Source organism: Enhydra lutris, unplaced genomic scaffold, assembly GCF_002288905.1.
Source record: "Enhydra lutris kenyoni isolate GAN:26980312 unplaced genomic scaffold, ASM228890v2 scaffoldscaffold34, whole genome shotgun sequence".
Lineage (NCBI taxonomy): Eukaryota > Metazoa > Chordata > Mammalia > Carnivora > Mustelidae > Enhydra > Enhydra lutris.
In genome coordinates, this window is record NW_019154118.1 from 25,390,169 (window position 1) to 25,403,567 (window position 13,399).

Sequence of the window (13,399 nt, forward strand, 5' to 3'; positions counted from 1 at the left end):
AAGAGGGCAATATAGGCAAACTCTGAACTCACCTCCTTGAAACACACCAAGTTATGCCTGTTTCCCTTCCTTGTGCCTTGGTCTGGGAGATGTTTCAAGGCAAAACGCTGTAGTGTTCACCCCATTTGTTTCCCTTTTCAGGGATCACAGCCCTGTATTACTGAGAGTCAATGTTCTGAGAACAGTTCCAAATATTTTCTATTATTCCATTTCTATGTATTTTTAGTCTGATGCCATTTATTTTGTTGTGGCCAGAAGCAGAAATCCTCAAGTTTCTTTGATGGTTACTGGTAACACTTTGCTGTCTTGGTTCTCTCTTTCAGATTTTTTTCTTATATGATTAGGGGTGTGGTTATTATTAGGACCACACAGGAGAGGAAGAGTTCTGGAAGCTGTGTTAGGTCAGGAGGCACATTAAGCTTGATGGCGTATGAGTCCTTCAAGGTGAGGGGGAGGATTGAAACTAAAATCAGCAAAAGAAATGAGGTCATAGCATATTTGGGAGGAGGAACAGCAATTGTGTGAAAGCAGTGAGGAGATTGTATACTGGTGAAAATGAGAAACAAAATTAGTAGGAAGGGAATGAAGGCAGGCAAGTTCTATAGAATTGTTTGGGTTTCACTGTACTGTGACTGAACAATAAGAGTACTAAGTGTATCACGATGCTTCTTTCATTCAGTGCCTGGTATTTAATGCTCGAATTCTGGCTGCTAATTAAAGTTTCTGACTAGGGCTATTGGAAGGGTAGAAAAAGAGGATTTAATTAATTTTAGTGCACCTTTACTGAATCCAACTCTTTATCAGACACTGGTATAGATACAGGGAATATAAACATAGAGGTTTTTGTTTTCAAGCCTTTGGGGAACTCATTTTCTAGTTAGATAAATAGATACATAATTTCAGTATGTAATCTCATGATGCTGAGGCCAAACAATATAGTCATTGGTTAAACAAGATAGTTAACTTTTCTCTCCTATGAAAGAAACCAGGTAGGCAGTCTGAGACTAGTGTGGTCTTCTGGGACTAAGGCTAGTTCTACCGTTTTGCTACTCCGTCATCATTACAGCCTTACCTCTTAGTCTAGATAACAAGAAGGAGGATACTCTCTCTTTCATAATTTGACTTCCAGGAAGTCCCACAGAATACCTTTATTTTCATATCATTGGACAGTTGATCATAAGTCTTCACTTACCAGCAAGGGAGGCATTTATTATGTTTCCAAATAAAATAGTGGTCTGTTGACAAGTAAGAAGAGGAGCTTTGTGACAGGAAGCCATAGAAGAGGTCAGATGTGTTCTCTTTACCTGACTCCTAGGTGTATTTAGGGTGGGGGTTGGAAAAAGGAAGGGGAGCAGGAAAGACTGGAGTCCAGGAAACTAATTTGGTTATTCCAGTTGTCTAGGTGAGAGATAAGATGTGATCTCGGATACTTTAAAGGAAGGGGCATGTATTAGTTGGGGCCCTGGGTTGCAGGGAACAGAGATCAAACTTTAATTGGCTTATTCAGAAAAAGGGGCAATTCATTATTAGAGTACAAAAGTTTCCTAGGACACGTAGGTATGGGAATGCAGCTGGGTTTCAGGAATGGCTGGAATTAGAGTTGCAAATGCTTTTATCAATCATCTTGCCATCTTCCATGTTTGTTTTTCTCTGAGTTCAGTTTTTTTCTTGGTAACAGATCAGTTTTTTGCTGAATTCTATTCCTCCTGACAAAAATAGCTTCTGCCAGTACATTTTCAGTTCTCTTTAGTTTTAGCAGCCCCATTGAATCTTGATTTCAAATTCCTGGACAGTAACTCCGATTGATATGAATTGGGGTCAGATACCTACCTTTGAACAAATCAGCTATGGCCAGAGATGGAAGTGGGATTCCCATGGTAGTCATGGTAGGGCTCCCATGGTGTTTGCTGTATGGTATATTTGAGAAATACTTTGGAAATGGAAATAGTAGGTTTAGATGGGAGGGCTAAGTTGATCCTGAGATTGTTGACTTGGGCAAGTGGATGGTTGGTGGTACCATCTAATTGAATTCAGTAGTAGAGGAGGAGGAACAGGCTTCATGGAAGAGATGATGGATTAACTTTTTGTTCTTACTGAGTTTGGCATGGCATCCAAATATAGTAGGTAGTTGGTTAAATCACTGGACTTTGGGTAGACAAATTTGAAAGATTATCAGTACAGTTGGTAGTAGTTTGAGTCATGAGAGTGAATTTAAGGGCCAAAGGGGAATGTTCAGAGATTAGAAAATGTAGTGGGCAAAGAATGGAACCCCAAATAATATCGGTATTTAAGGGCTGAGCAAATGAGGAAAAGTGCATGAGGGAAGTGAAGAAGAAACCAAGAATGGGAGGAGAACTGGGAAGGGTCATGGAGGTTGAGAAGGTGAGTTATCCAGAGTTGTATTCAGCAGAGGTCTAGGGAGATAAAGATGGAAACATTCTGCTGCACTGGGCAAAGGGGAAACCAGTGGTGAGCTTTGAAGATGTTTTGGTAGGTTAAAGGGTACATAAGCCACATGGTAGAGTTTGAGAATTGGGTGAGGATGTGCAGACAGAGAGTGTAGACTGCTGTTTTAAGAATTTGGCTTAGAGTAGAAGTTGGAAGATAAATGTCTGCTAGAGGGAGACATAAGGGCAGTCAGTGTTCCCCTTCTTCCCTCATTCACACATGCACACACACACATACACACACACACAGGATGGGGAATACTTGAACATATTTCTAGGGCAATAGAGAGCTTTGGTTGAAGCTATGAGACAAAGAGATGATTGATAGTGCAACCATCCTAGAGGACCAGGAGTCGTTGGGGCCAAGATTTGTGGAGGAGGAACAGCTTTAAAGAGGAAGAGTTAACAGGAGGTAAGGATAGGCTCAGGCATAAATAGTTCTGTTGGAAGTTGGGTAGGAAGCTAAAGTGACTTCGTTTTTATTGATCAAGAAGGAGAGAGCCATTTGCTGACTGTATGTGGAATGGAATTTGGTAGAAAACTTGAGAGAGATCTTTAAGAAGATGATGAGCATCACCTCTCTGCCAGGGTATTAAGCAAGGTCTCTAGGCGAGAGCAGATGTGGTTGCTTTCCTGGTAGAACTTGCTGTGAGATTAATCAGTCATGCAAGTAAATGTAAAACTGATAAATGCTTCAAAGGGGGGAGGAAGCTAAGGGAGTGGAAGAGAGGGCTGACCAGGGACCAGGAAGAGGAACACTAGTTGGGATTAAGAGTCTAGCTCAACTGAAGTTGTAAAGGGCATGGTGATTGGGTTTATGCAGGGGTGGAGATGGTTCACAGCTGTGGTGGGGAAGCAGCTTATGGCCCTGATCAGTGACTTGGAAGGGATGGGTTAGCATTTCAGAGGGTAGAGAAAACCTGTAGTTTCAGAAGAAGGCCTTCGGGGGGCGCCTGGCCCACTCAGGAGAGCATAAGACTCGATCTCGTGGTTCGAAGTTTAAGCCCCACGTTGGGTGTAGAGATTACTTAAAAATAAAATCTTAAAAAAAAAAAAAAAAAGAACACCTTCAACAGAATCCTGTGGAACACTAATGTAAACATTTTTTGTTTTCAGCATGATCTTAGCAGATTGGCTTTCCCCCAAGGAATGTGCTAAATCTTTCAGATTATAGACTCCCTTTATAGTGGATAATACCAAGTGGTAGGAACCAGTTCTCTCAATTGCTTTTTTTTTTTTTTTTAAAGATTTTATTTATTTATTTGACAGAGAGAGATCACAAGTAGATGGAGAGGCAGGCAGAGAGAGAGAGAGAGAAAGAGAGAGGGAAGCAGGCTCCCTGCCGAGCAGAGAGCCCGATGCGGGACTCGATCCCAGGACCCCGAGATCATGACCGAGCCGAAGGCAGCGGCTTAACCCACTGAGCCACCCAGGCGCCCCTCAATTGCTTTTTTTATTTTTTATTTTTTATTTTTTATTTATTTATTTTTTTTTAAAGATTTTTTTTTTAATTTATTTGACAGACAGATCACAAGTAGGCAGAGAGGCAGGCAGAGAGAGAGAGGAGGAGGAGGCAGGCTCCCTGCTGAGCAGAGAGCCCGACGTGAGGCTCGATCCCAGGACCCTGGGATCATGACCTGAGCCGAAGGCAGAGGCTTTAACCACTGAGCCACCCAGGCGCCCCTCAATTGCTTTTTTTAAAGTCAGTTTTTACTTCAAGTCCAGTTAGTTAGCACTTATTGTTATGTTAGTTTGAGGGGTGCAGTTCAGTGACTCAAAACTTCCATAGGTCACCCTGTGCTCATCACGACACATGCAGCCCTTTCTAAATCGATTTGACAATGTAAATATGAATAGGCCAGAAACATATTTATAGTGATTATCTTAAAAATTGTAACTGTAGGGACGCCTGGGTGGCTCAGTTGGTTGGACGACTGCCTTCGGCTCAGGTCATGATCCTGGGAGTCCTGGGATCAAGTTCCGCATCGGGCTCCCAGCTCCATGGGGAGTCTGCTTCTCTCTCTGACCTTCTCCTCGCTCATGCTCTCTCTCACTGTCTCTCTCTCAAATAAATAAAATCTTTAAAAAAAAATTGTAACTGTATATGTAAATAGCTAGTTCTAATGTTTCTACGAATCCAAATCAAGGCCTGAATGAATGAATGAATGAAGTCTGCTCTGCATTGGAAAACAGTTGGCACTTGAGACGCCACAGCACAAATGTGTTTACTCCACGTGGATTATACCTTTCACCAGACATATTGTTGTTCTCCAGTTAGGTAATTATCGAGAACTTTGTGACATGAAGGAATATTGTTCTCATTCAGGAAATCCCTTTTCTTCCCTTGGCCTCCAAGTTTCTCTGCTTTGCATTAGCAAGTGTCGTGTCCTGGGTGATTTCTAGGCTCTTTTCTACACTTACTGTACAGCTCCAAAGAGTAGATGATAGAGCCAGACAGATCTAGATTTCTATTCTGGTTCTCCTACTTGGATACCATGTAACTTGGGCAAGTTACCTAATTTGGGGAAGCTTTTCTTATCTCTAAAACCAAATAGTATTTTATGTAGGGTAGTTTTAAGGAGTCATCTTGAGAACATATGCAAAAGTACTTATTACAGTACTTAACATAGAAGGAGTTGATTGATGTATTTGTGGAAAACAGAACCCAGAACTTGGCATAATGCTGAGCACATAGGGGATGTTGGCTAAATACTTTGTAGCTGATTTAATAATCTGGTATTTAAACACAGTACCAAAGTGCCTTACCAGCCTGGCTGTTAACTGAGATCTCTGCATTTTTAGACCCAGGGGAAATTTAAAAATTTGAAACTTAGAGACAAAGTCATTTACTTGAGTGTTGTTTCCCTTGTTCTAGTTAAACAAAGATGTCAGTATTGCTTAATGTTGGTAGGAACCGAAGCTCCGTGTTGAAGTGGGTTCTCTGTTGTCAGTTCTAATCTTTTTTTTGTTTTCGCTTTCCCTCAGCATGACAACAGTCGTGGTGTTTCATGGGCTTATCCCAAAAGAGTGGGTTTACATGTTCTTTGTTCATATTTTCAATGTAGCTTTTTAAAGGGGAAGTCAACTCTAAATTTTTTTTCTAGAAATCTGAGTTCACCATTTAACAACATAGAATTTTTATATGCAAGTCTGCAAGTTTGAGAATTTCACGTGTATGCTAAATATTCTTAGAGCTCTGAAGATGAGTGGGTTGAGGCTGTCCCATCCCAGACTTCTGGCGGAGAAAAGGCCTGGAAAGCGAAAGGGGAGAATTCAGAAAGAGAAGACAACCCATCTATCCAGGTAGGTCACCTGGTTTTAAAGAAAGAAGTGTGAATAGCTAAGAATAGTTGAATGTTAAAATGACAGATGCTTCAAGAGAAAAATTAGACTTTGAAAACAGTATATACTTTGATGAATAATTCTGGCAGTGACGCTGTTTGCTTAGTCTTCAGACTTCCGTTCTTCTTCGTGAGAAAGGGAGTACTGACCCCTGTTCTGGTCCCACAGAGGGTTTCTTCCCTCTAGTTGTTGCTAGAAAAGCATCACGTTCCTCTCCTGTCCTGAAGCTCTGTACCGTTACGTGTATCTGAGTGAGGAGAGTTCGCTCAGTTTTTATTTCTCTTCACCAGATCATGTCATAATTCCCCTTAGCAGATTTAGAGTTGAAGAGTTCACAGATGTGAGGCTGTCGTTCATTTGCCGCTGTGAGAACGCAGCTTATACGCTGTTGGCCGCAGTGCAGAAAGGTGGAAGGAGCTGGTGTTCAAGTGCCTGTTCCGTGTCAGGCACCAGACTGTGTGCCTTAAATCTTTTCTCTGCTTTACTCCTTAAAACAGTCCTAAAAGGGAGGAATTTATTCTGTTTTACAGGAGAGAGACTAAGGCGCAGAGGGACTAGAAAACTTGTATCAGGACAGGCACATGTAGGATTTGAGCCAGGTGCGCGTGCCTCCAGCGTCCCAAGTGTTTAATTGTTCACTTCTAATCAATGTAGATTGAAGTAACTTTTTTTTTTTTAAAGAGAGATGAGTGGATGACGGTTGATTTTATGTCTGTTAAAACTGTGTCCTCATCGTCACTCAGAGCTGACAAGGAGGCTATGAGGAAAATAGAGAGAGAGAAAACCCAAGCCCTGGAACAGGTAAGGTATTGAGAATGCTTTAACTTCTAATTTGCCTTTAATCAGCAATGAGATATTTATACAAATGCGGTTTTACTTGTGAAATATTTTATTATCTTTTGTGGTATTTAATAGCATTAGGGGGACAACTATGAAATGGGGCAGAAGTTCTTAAAGATGCATCTCCTGTAGGAAGCCATTTTAATGCTGAACTAGATTGATAGATCCAGGGCACATATAATTGGGTGAATATTGAGTTTGGTTCACAGCTTGGATTCACAAGGGTTTTGGCTTGAACTGTGCTGCCTGTGTGGTCTGAAACTCTTCAAGGTGAGACTTCATTTGAAAATATTCTTGTGTTGAAGTACTTAGTTTTCAAGTACTTTGAAGTGCTTGGTGGGAGTGAACGCCAATGCTGTCTGGAGGGTCCCATTGTCAATTTAGGCATCACAGGTTTCCCAGAAGAACTCTTATGATCTAGAATCACAAAATACATGAAAATACAAGGATAGTCCGTCCATGCATGGCAGTCATCTGAAATAATGAACAGTAGAATCAGATGCAAAGAGCCTTTATCCGTTGGGGTATTTAATAGCTTTATACAGTAGCTGGAGGTATGGAAATGTGAGTAAGCAATACAAGATTATTATGAAGGCAGGTCTGGGTAAGAGCCAACAAGAACTTAAAGAAATAAAAATTCACAATTGGAATTAGAATGAGAAACTCAGTAAATGAGCAAACAACAGATTGAATATAGCTAAAGAGAAAATTAGTGAACAAGAAGATCATCTTTAAGAGTTTACCTTGAACACACCATAGAGGGACCAATAAATGAAAAAGGTTAAGAGTGATCATAGTAAGCGTCCTGTGAGCAGTGTTGTTTTCTGACTGCCACCCCCCATTTAATATTAATTCTGAAAATGGAGATTTGGTACATGGGATTGACTTATTAATTAATCAGCTGTTCACATGGAGCATTGGAGGGCAGGGATTATGACTAAGTTCTTGACTAAGTTCTGGAACATATCTTGTCTCTGAGACCTGACACAGTTGGAGTCTTATCTTCAGAGAGGAGAGGGAGAGTAAACGGAGCACTAGTGGGGATGACCAGTGTGCAGGGAAGCTGTGTGAGGTCTGGAAGTTGGGATTACCCAGGCTGGGACAAACTTGCTTCTGAAATCCTGCCCTGCCATTGGTGGGCATTGATATTTTGGCGTGTTAGGGTAACCCTAGGTTGTGGTCTTGTGCTTTGTTTGTATCCTGGTCAGGCCTGTTCTCCATGTCAAACCACAGAACAGAGTAAAACCTTGAATACCTTCAACAGATTGAGGTAGTGACCAGTTATTCTTAGAAATACGATTACATAAAAACCATCTTCATTTTCCTAAGAAACAGTAATTATTTGTTCTTTATCTCACCACCTTTCCAGCTCTGAATTCCAGGTTTTCTAATTAACATAATCTTTTCTTACAAACTCTTATATGAACTTCTTTGATTCATTGGAGCCGGCACCCACTGATCTGCCTACTTGCCTGTGGAGTTTTTGTCTTTTGCCTTTGTATCATCCTCTTCATTCCTGCTGGAGTGCCCTTGTTAGTGGTGTGTCTTCTCTGGGGGCCTCAGTCGTCTCATCTGTACTGGAGCGGAGTTCCTGTGTGTGATGAGCTGGGGACGGCCCCTGGAATGAAGAATTGTGTAAGGTATTAGTAAGGTTCAGGCCCTGATTTACTCTTGTGCGGGCAATTTCAGGAAGCTCTTCATTTCTCACCTAGTATCCTATGACAAGTGTCAGATTAATATTTTCAAAGTACAGCTCTGATCATGGTGTTACTCTCTTTAGAAGTCCTTGTGATTCAAGGGAAGGGGATTGTCTTAACCATTTCTGATGTTTCCTTTCTGGTGGAAGAAGCTCCACTAGGGTATTTTGGGCCACGCTCTTTCCTCATTCTGTCCTTGAGGACATGGAATGAACTTTCTTTTGGAAAATTTGGAAGGAATGCACTAGGCATACCTGCGCTCCCTGCTTATGGACCAGGCTGGCTCCAGAGCCCACGTGGGGAGTGAGGGGAGGAGGGGTTGGCACGGTGCTGACTGTACGTGGGGAAGTCTGCCTTGTTGTGCTGTTCAGTTAATAGGCCCATTTGGATTTTACTGAAAGAAAAAGTCTCTTCCAAATTAGTCTTCCTCAGCAATAGAGCTAGTTTTTGTCTTGTATTTCCTTAAGGGTTAGTTCTATTTCTGAACTTGTTCAGAGCTTGCATGGAAAAGAAAGATGCCATATTTACTCTTCTTTAATACCCCCCCAAACCCCCCACCCCAGTGCTGCCATGAATAGAGTATTGGTTTGGATTCTTTTTCTTGGGTAATTCATACTCAACCAAACTAGTGTAATTACATTCCCTCATGTCTTTGCAAATTTCTGTCTCTGCATCTTTGTTCATCGGGTTATTTCTAAGGGAATTCCCTTTCTCTTTGTAAGTCTGCATCTTGTTTATCCTTCAAGGCCTAACTTGATATGCACTATGAAATTTTTCCTCTTTAACTGAAATAATGGACCTTGCCTTAGAATCATATGTTGATTCTTATTATGGGGGTGGGGATAAAATGAAGATAATGGGAAGAAGTCTGATGATGGTTTTTAACTGAAGCTTCAGTGTGAAGTGTGCTGATTTTATGTCTCTTCTGGTTTTTCAGGATATCATTTCTTTTGTGCTCTAGGCTGGTGTGTTTCAAAATGTAGGTCATGTAATTGATTTATTGCAGTTAACACTTAAAAATATAAAATCAGGGGCGCCTGGGTGGCTCAGTCGTTAAGTGTCTGCTTTTGGCTCAGGCCATGATCCCAGGATCCTGGGATTGAGCTCCGTGTTGGGCTCCCTGCTCAGCAGGAAGCCTGTTCCTCCCTCTTAATCACTGTGTAGTCTTTCATCACCTAACTATGCCATATGGTAGATGTCCATTTCTTGTGGCAGTTTGTGGACATTGGCATTGTTTGCTGTTTTTCACTATTTACACAGTGCCAAATGAAGGTCCTTGTGTGCATTTCCTCATTCACGTGTGTTTGGACTTCTCCCTAGTGCACATCTAGAAGTGGAGTTGCTAAGTTGTAAGATAGGCACCTATCTTTTACAAATATTTGCAAAGAGATTTTAACAGCTTATACTGCCTCAACAATGTATGTTTCTTTCTTTCTTTTTAAGATTTATTTATTTGAGGGGGGGGAGGAGGAGGAGAAGGAGAGAGAGCAGGCTCCCGGCTGAGTGTGGAGCCCTACATGGGGCCCCATCCCAGGACCCTGAGATCATGACCTGAGCCAAAGGCAGACGCTTAACCTACTGAGCTACCCGGGTGCCCCAACCAACAGTGTATGTTTCTTTACCATACTTAGTATCTGTATGGTCAAACTTTTAGATTTTTGTCATGCTAATTAATGAGTGAGAAATGGCATTTCATTGTTTTTATATGCGTTTGCCTGATTACTGTGAGAGATCTTTTTTTGTTGTTGTTCATATTTCTTAAAGTATGAATTGCTTATGTGCTTTACTTATTTTTTTTTAGGGTTGTCTTTTTCTTACTGATTGGTGCAGTTGTTTATACATCCAGTTCTTTTACTTTTGTATATTTTCACATAGTATCTCACAGTTTGTCTAGACTCTTGTCAAGTATATCTCTTTGAGTATCTGCACAAGACCACTGGAAGAAATTCCTTTATTATAGACCCGTGGAGGTTTTGTGGTAGTCTAACAAGGGAGATAATGGAATCTTTTTTGGTGTAAACTAAAAATCAAATCCTTATGGTTTTGCTTATCTTCTACATTAACCTTGAACTTAAATTGTACCTTGAGGATTCTGTACTGTTTTGTCAGCTCACGAATATTTTTTAAAAGCTTTTTAAAAAAATTTTTATCCACCATTTTTGTTTCCAGTGGCAGGGTTGATACATAGTACTAGAAAATAAAGTTTCACTCTCTTCATTCTTCTCCATCTATTTGCTATATTAGTTTTAAGAAGCATTTTCTGACTTCTAAGGTCAAGGCAGGTGCCCCAGTCTGCGGCTCTCTAGCATGCTTTGCCATAGCACTCAGCTGTTTTGGACTTGCTCCATTGTCTTTCTCCTGTCTGCAGACCGCATTTGCTCTGATGGGAAGACCGCCTGGCTTACTCCTTCGAGCCGCAGTGCCTGGCCCAGTACCTGGGACACAGGAGGCGCTCGACGGGTGACAAGGCTGCCATCAGCTCTTTTCCAGTCTGACCAGATTTCTCCCTCTGATCTTGCTTGTCTTCTTTCTTTCCTCCACTCTGAGTCCACTTGTTCTTCGTGTAGTTCAGAGCCAGTCACTTTCATGATTTGCCATTGCCCCGGCATGGAACCCCGGCGGTACTTGGCCCTCATCCCTGATGATTCTACAACCTAATCTCTCATGACGACTCACTCAGACTTCTAGGTTTTAGGACAGTCTGGATAATCTTAAGTTCCTTGAAAGCTTTCTATTTCCTCCTGGGTTTTTCCAAACATGCTGTTATTCATTCTCTCTGGAGCCTTTCTGTGCCTTCTTCCCTCACAAAAGAGAATTTGGCTGACTCCTGCTCCTCTTTAGGTCCAAGGCTGCATGTGTTACTTCCTCTCGGAAGTCCCTGATCTGTCAGTGTGAGAGGGGGTTAAATTGTGTGTGGCTTTAGCACTCCACACTTCCTCCTCTGAGCCCTGTGTCAGTTACTTGTTTGTTGTCCCTGTTCCTCACTATCTCATAAGCTAGCAAGAGCTGAGTTAGGCATATTGAGTGTTCATTAGATCTTCTGCATCGAGAGCATTTCTGGCTCATAGTAGGCATCAATGTTAATTTAGACGTTATTTTTTTCAAGTTGCAGAAGAGCGTCTCTTACGAGTACTTAAAATATTTGTCCAAGGTTACAATTGTTAACTAAGTTTCAGATGTATTATTTATTAACGGATTTTATGGTGAGGTTACTTTTAAATTGTGATCTCTGAAAATGTTTCCTTCTAGTCCAGACTGCTGGAGAGAGAATTGAATCCATACTGGAAAGATGGCGGGACAGGTCTTCCCCCAGAAGACTGTAACGTGTCATCAGTTACCAAAGGTATCTCCAGATTTTGGTTGTAGCCACATAAGCATGTCTTATAACTTGGTATTCCTCAGGAAATGACCAAAGTTAGTAGACTGGCAAGATTTGGTTATTCAAATATTAATGATTTCTGCTTGGTGCTGTAGTTTTGATTATGTCCAGAATTCTCTGTGTTTATTTCTATATTTGCCAAACAACTGTAAGTTTATTGATTATCTGATGTGGAATCCATATGGTTTCATGTTATGAGTGCCTATGGATTATTACTAAAGGTTCAGATAACATAATGACGAAGCAGATAAAATATGTGCAGTCTTTTGAGGCCTTATTTAAATTTAGTACCTGGGAGGATTATTTTAACTATATATGTTTGGGAACAAATTGATGAACTGTATATATTTTGTGCTTGATAATGCTTCCATATTTGAGTTTCTGTTTTGGATGGATTAATACAAAGTATGATTCTGTGAGAGTATAATAATGCTTTGGTTTGTTACAAATTCTGTAACAAAATGTGAAAAAGCATTAAGTCTGAGATTTAATGAAAATAATGCATAAATATTTGACATGTGATTTCATATCTTCAGAAACTCCTACTTTGCCAGCATTCGTAAAATTTGTTATTTACTTTAGGATGGTGTTATTTTCCAGCAGATGGAGATAAAATACTCAAGTGTCACATAATCACACTTGATACCATAATTTAAAAATATTTATATGCCAGTTACATGTTGCAATGACGAGTCCGTGAAGAGTTTATTTAACTATAGCTAACGTGGTGCAGAGATAGTAGTGGTGTCAAGTATGGGGCTGTCTTTTCCTTTCAGTGGTTTATCAGAAGATTCTCATGCTTTTTGTTGTATTCTTTATTTTTATTTTGGCCATTCATAGATATTCTTTTTGTGTTTTACGTGGAGATGTTTCTAAATCCACCCTGTAAGTTTGTTTATAATTTTTCTTTAGCGGTTTCCCGTGCTCTTAGTAATTGTAGCATTTTCTTTATTGCCTTTCAGCATAGATAGAAATGTCTCTGCTGGGTTGTAACATAGTAACTGTAGTCACACAAGAATCTCTTTGAGATACTTTTTTTGGTAATTTAAAAGCATACGTTTAGGGCAGTAGGTTAGCTCACTGAACCATTACTATGTTGAGCTGATTTTTTGATTCAGGCTTTTGCTACCATTGTTGTCAGAGGACAGTTAGTAAATTAACCTGTGGGGAACACTTAGAATTGACCAACTGAACCTTTGGGTATTTGCAGCTAGTAGGTTCTCAGCTTCTTGCGTGTGGAAGACTCAGTGTTGTACTGTAGGTAGTATCTTTCAACTGGCCGAAACAGCATAATCTCAGATATGACAAGAAAAATGATCCAATAAAAAGCTTTTAGAGAGCCTTTTTTCTTTTCCCCTTCACCACCTCCCTTTCCCATTATTACTCTTATTTAGAAGGAGGAAGAATGACAGGGCTCGTCTGTCAGAGGTTTAGATCCCAGAGTTGACATTAAGTTTTAAATGATCTGCAGGCTGGACTGCGTATGTGGATAGTGTAGTCATTCTGTGTGGACCTGTGGTAGGGCTGAGCTGGTTAGGCCCCTGACAGTGGTACCACTTGAGTATGAAGAAGCTATGTAGAGGTGACATAGTGGTAGTGTTAAGGACTCAGAATTTGGACTTAGGCTACTTGGGATTAGTATTTTTGGCATTTCCACTTAGTAGCTTTTTGATTTTGGGAAAGTTGTTTGACCT

General features: G+C 40.7%; 1 protein-coding gene across 2 annotated transcripts in view; it reads left to right on the plus strand.

The window, feature by feature from the left end:
• The window catches only part of LOC111153918 (CWF19 like 2, cell cycle control (S. pombe)), a 162,646-nt gene that overhangs the window by 7,709 nt on the left and 141,538 nt on the right, over positions 1-13,399 (plus strand). For both annotated transcript variants that reach the window (XM_022513231.1, XM_022513230.1), the window contains exons 4-6: positions 5,640-5,750; positions 6,471-6,590; positions 11,576-11,669. In XM_022513231.1, the coding sequence (XP_022368939.1) occupies positions 5,640-5,750; positions 6,471-6,590; positions 11,576-11,669 (325 nt within the window). The remainder of the gene's footprint in view (positions 1-5,639; positions 5,751-6,470; positions 6,591-11,575; positions 11,670-13,399) is intronic.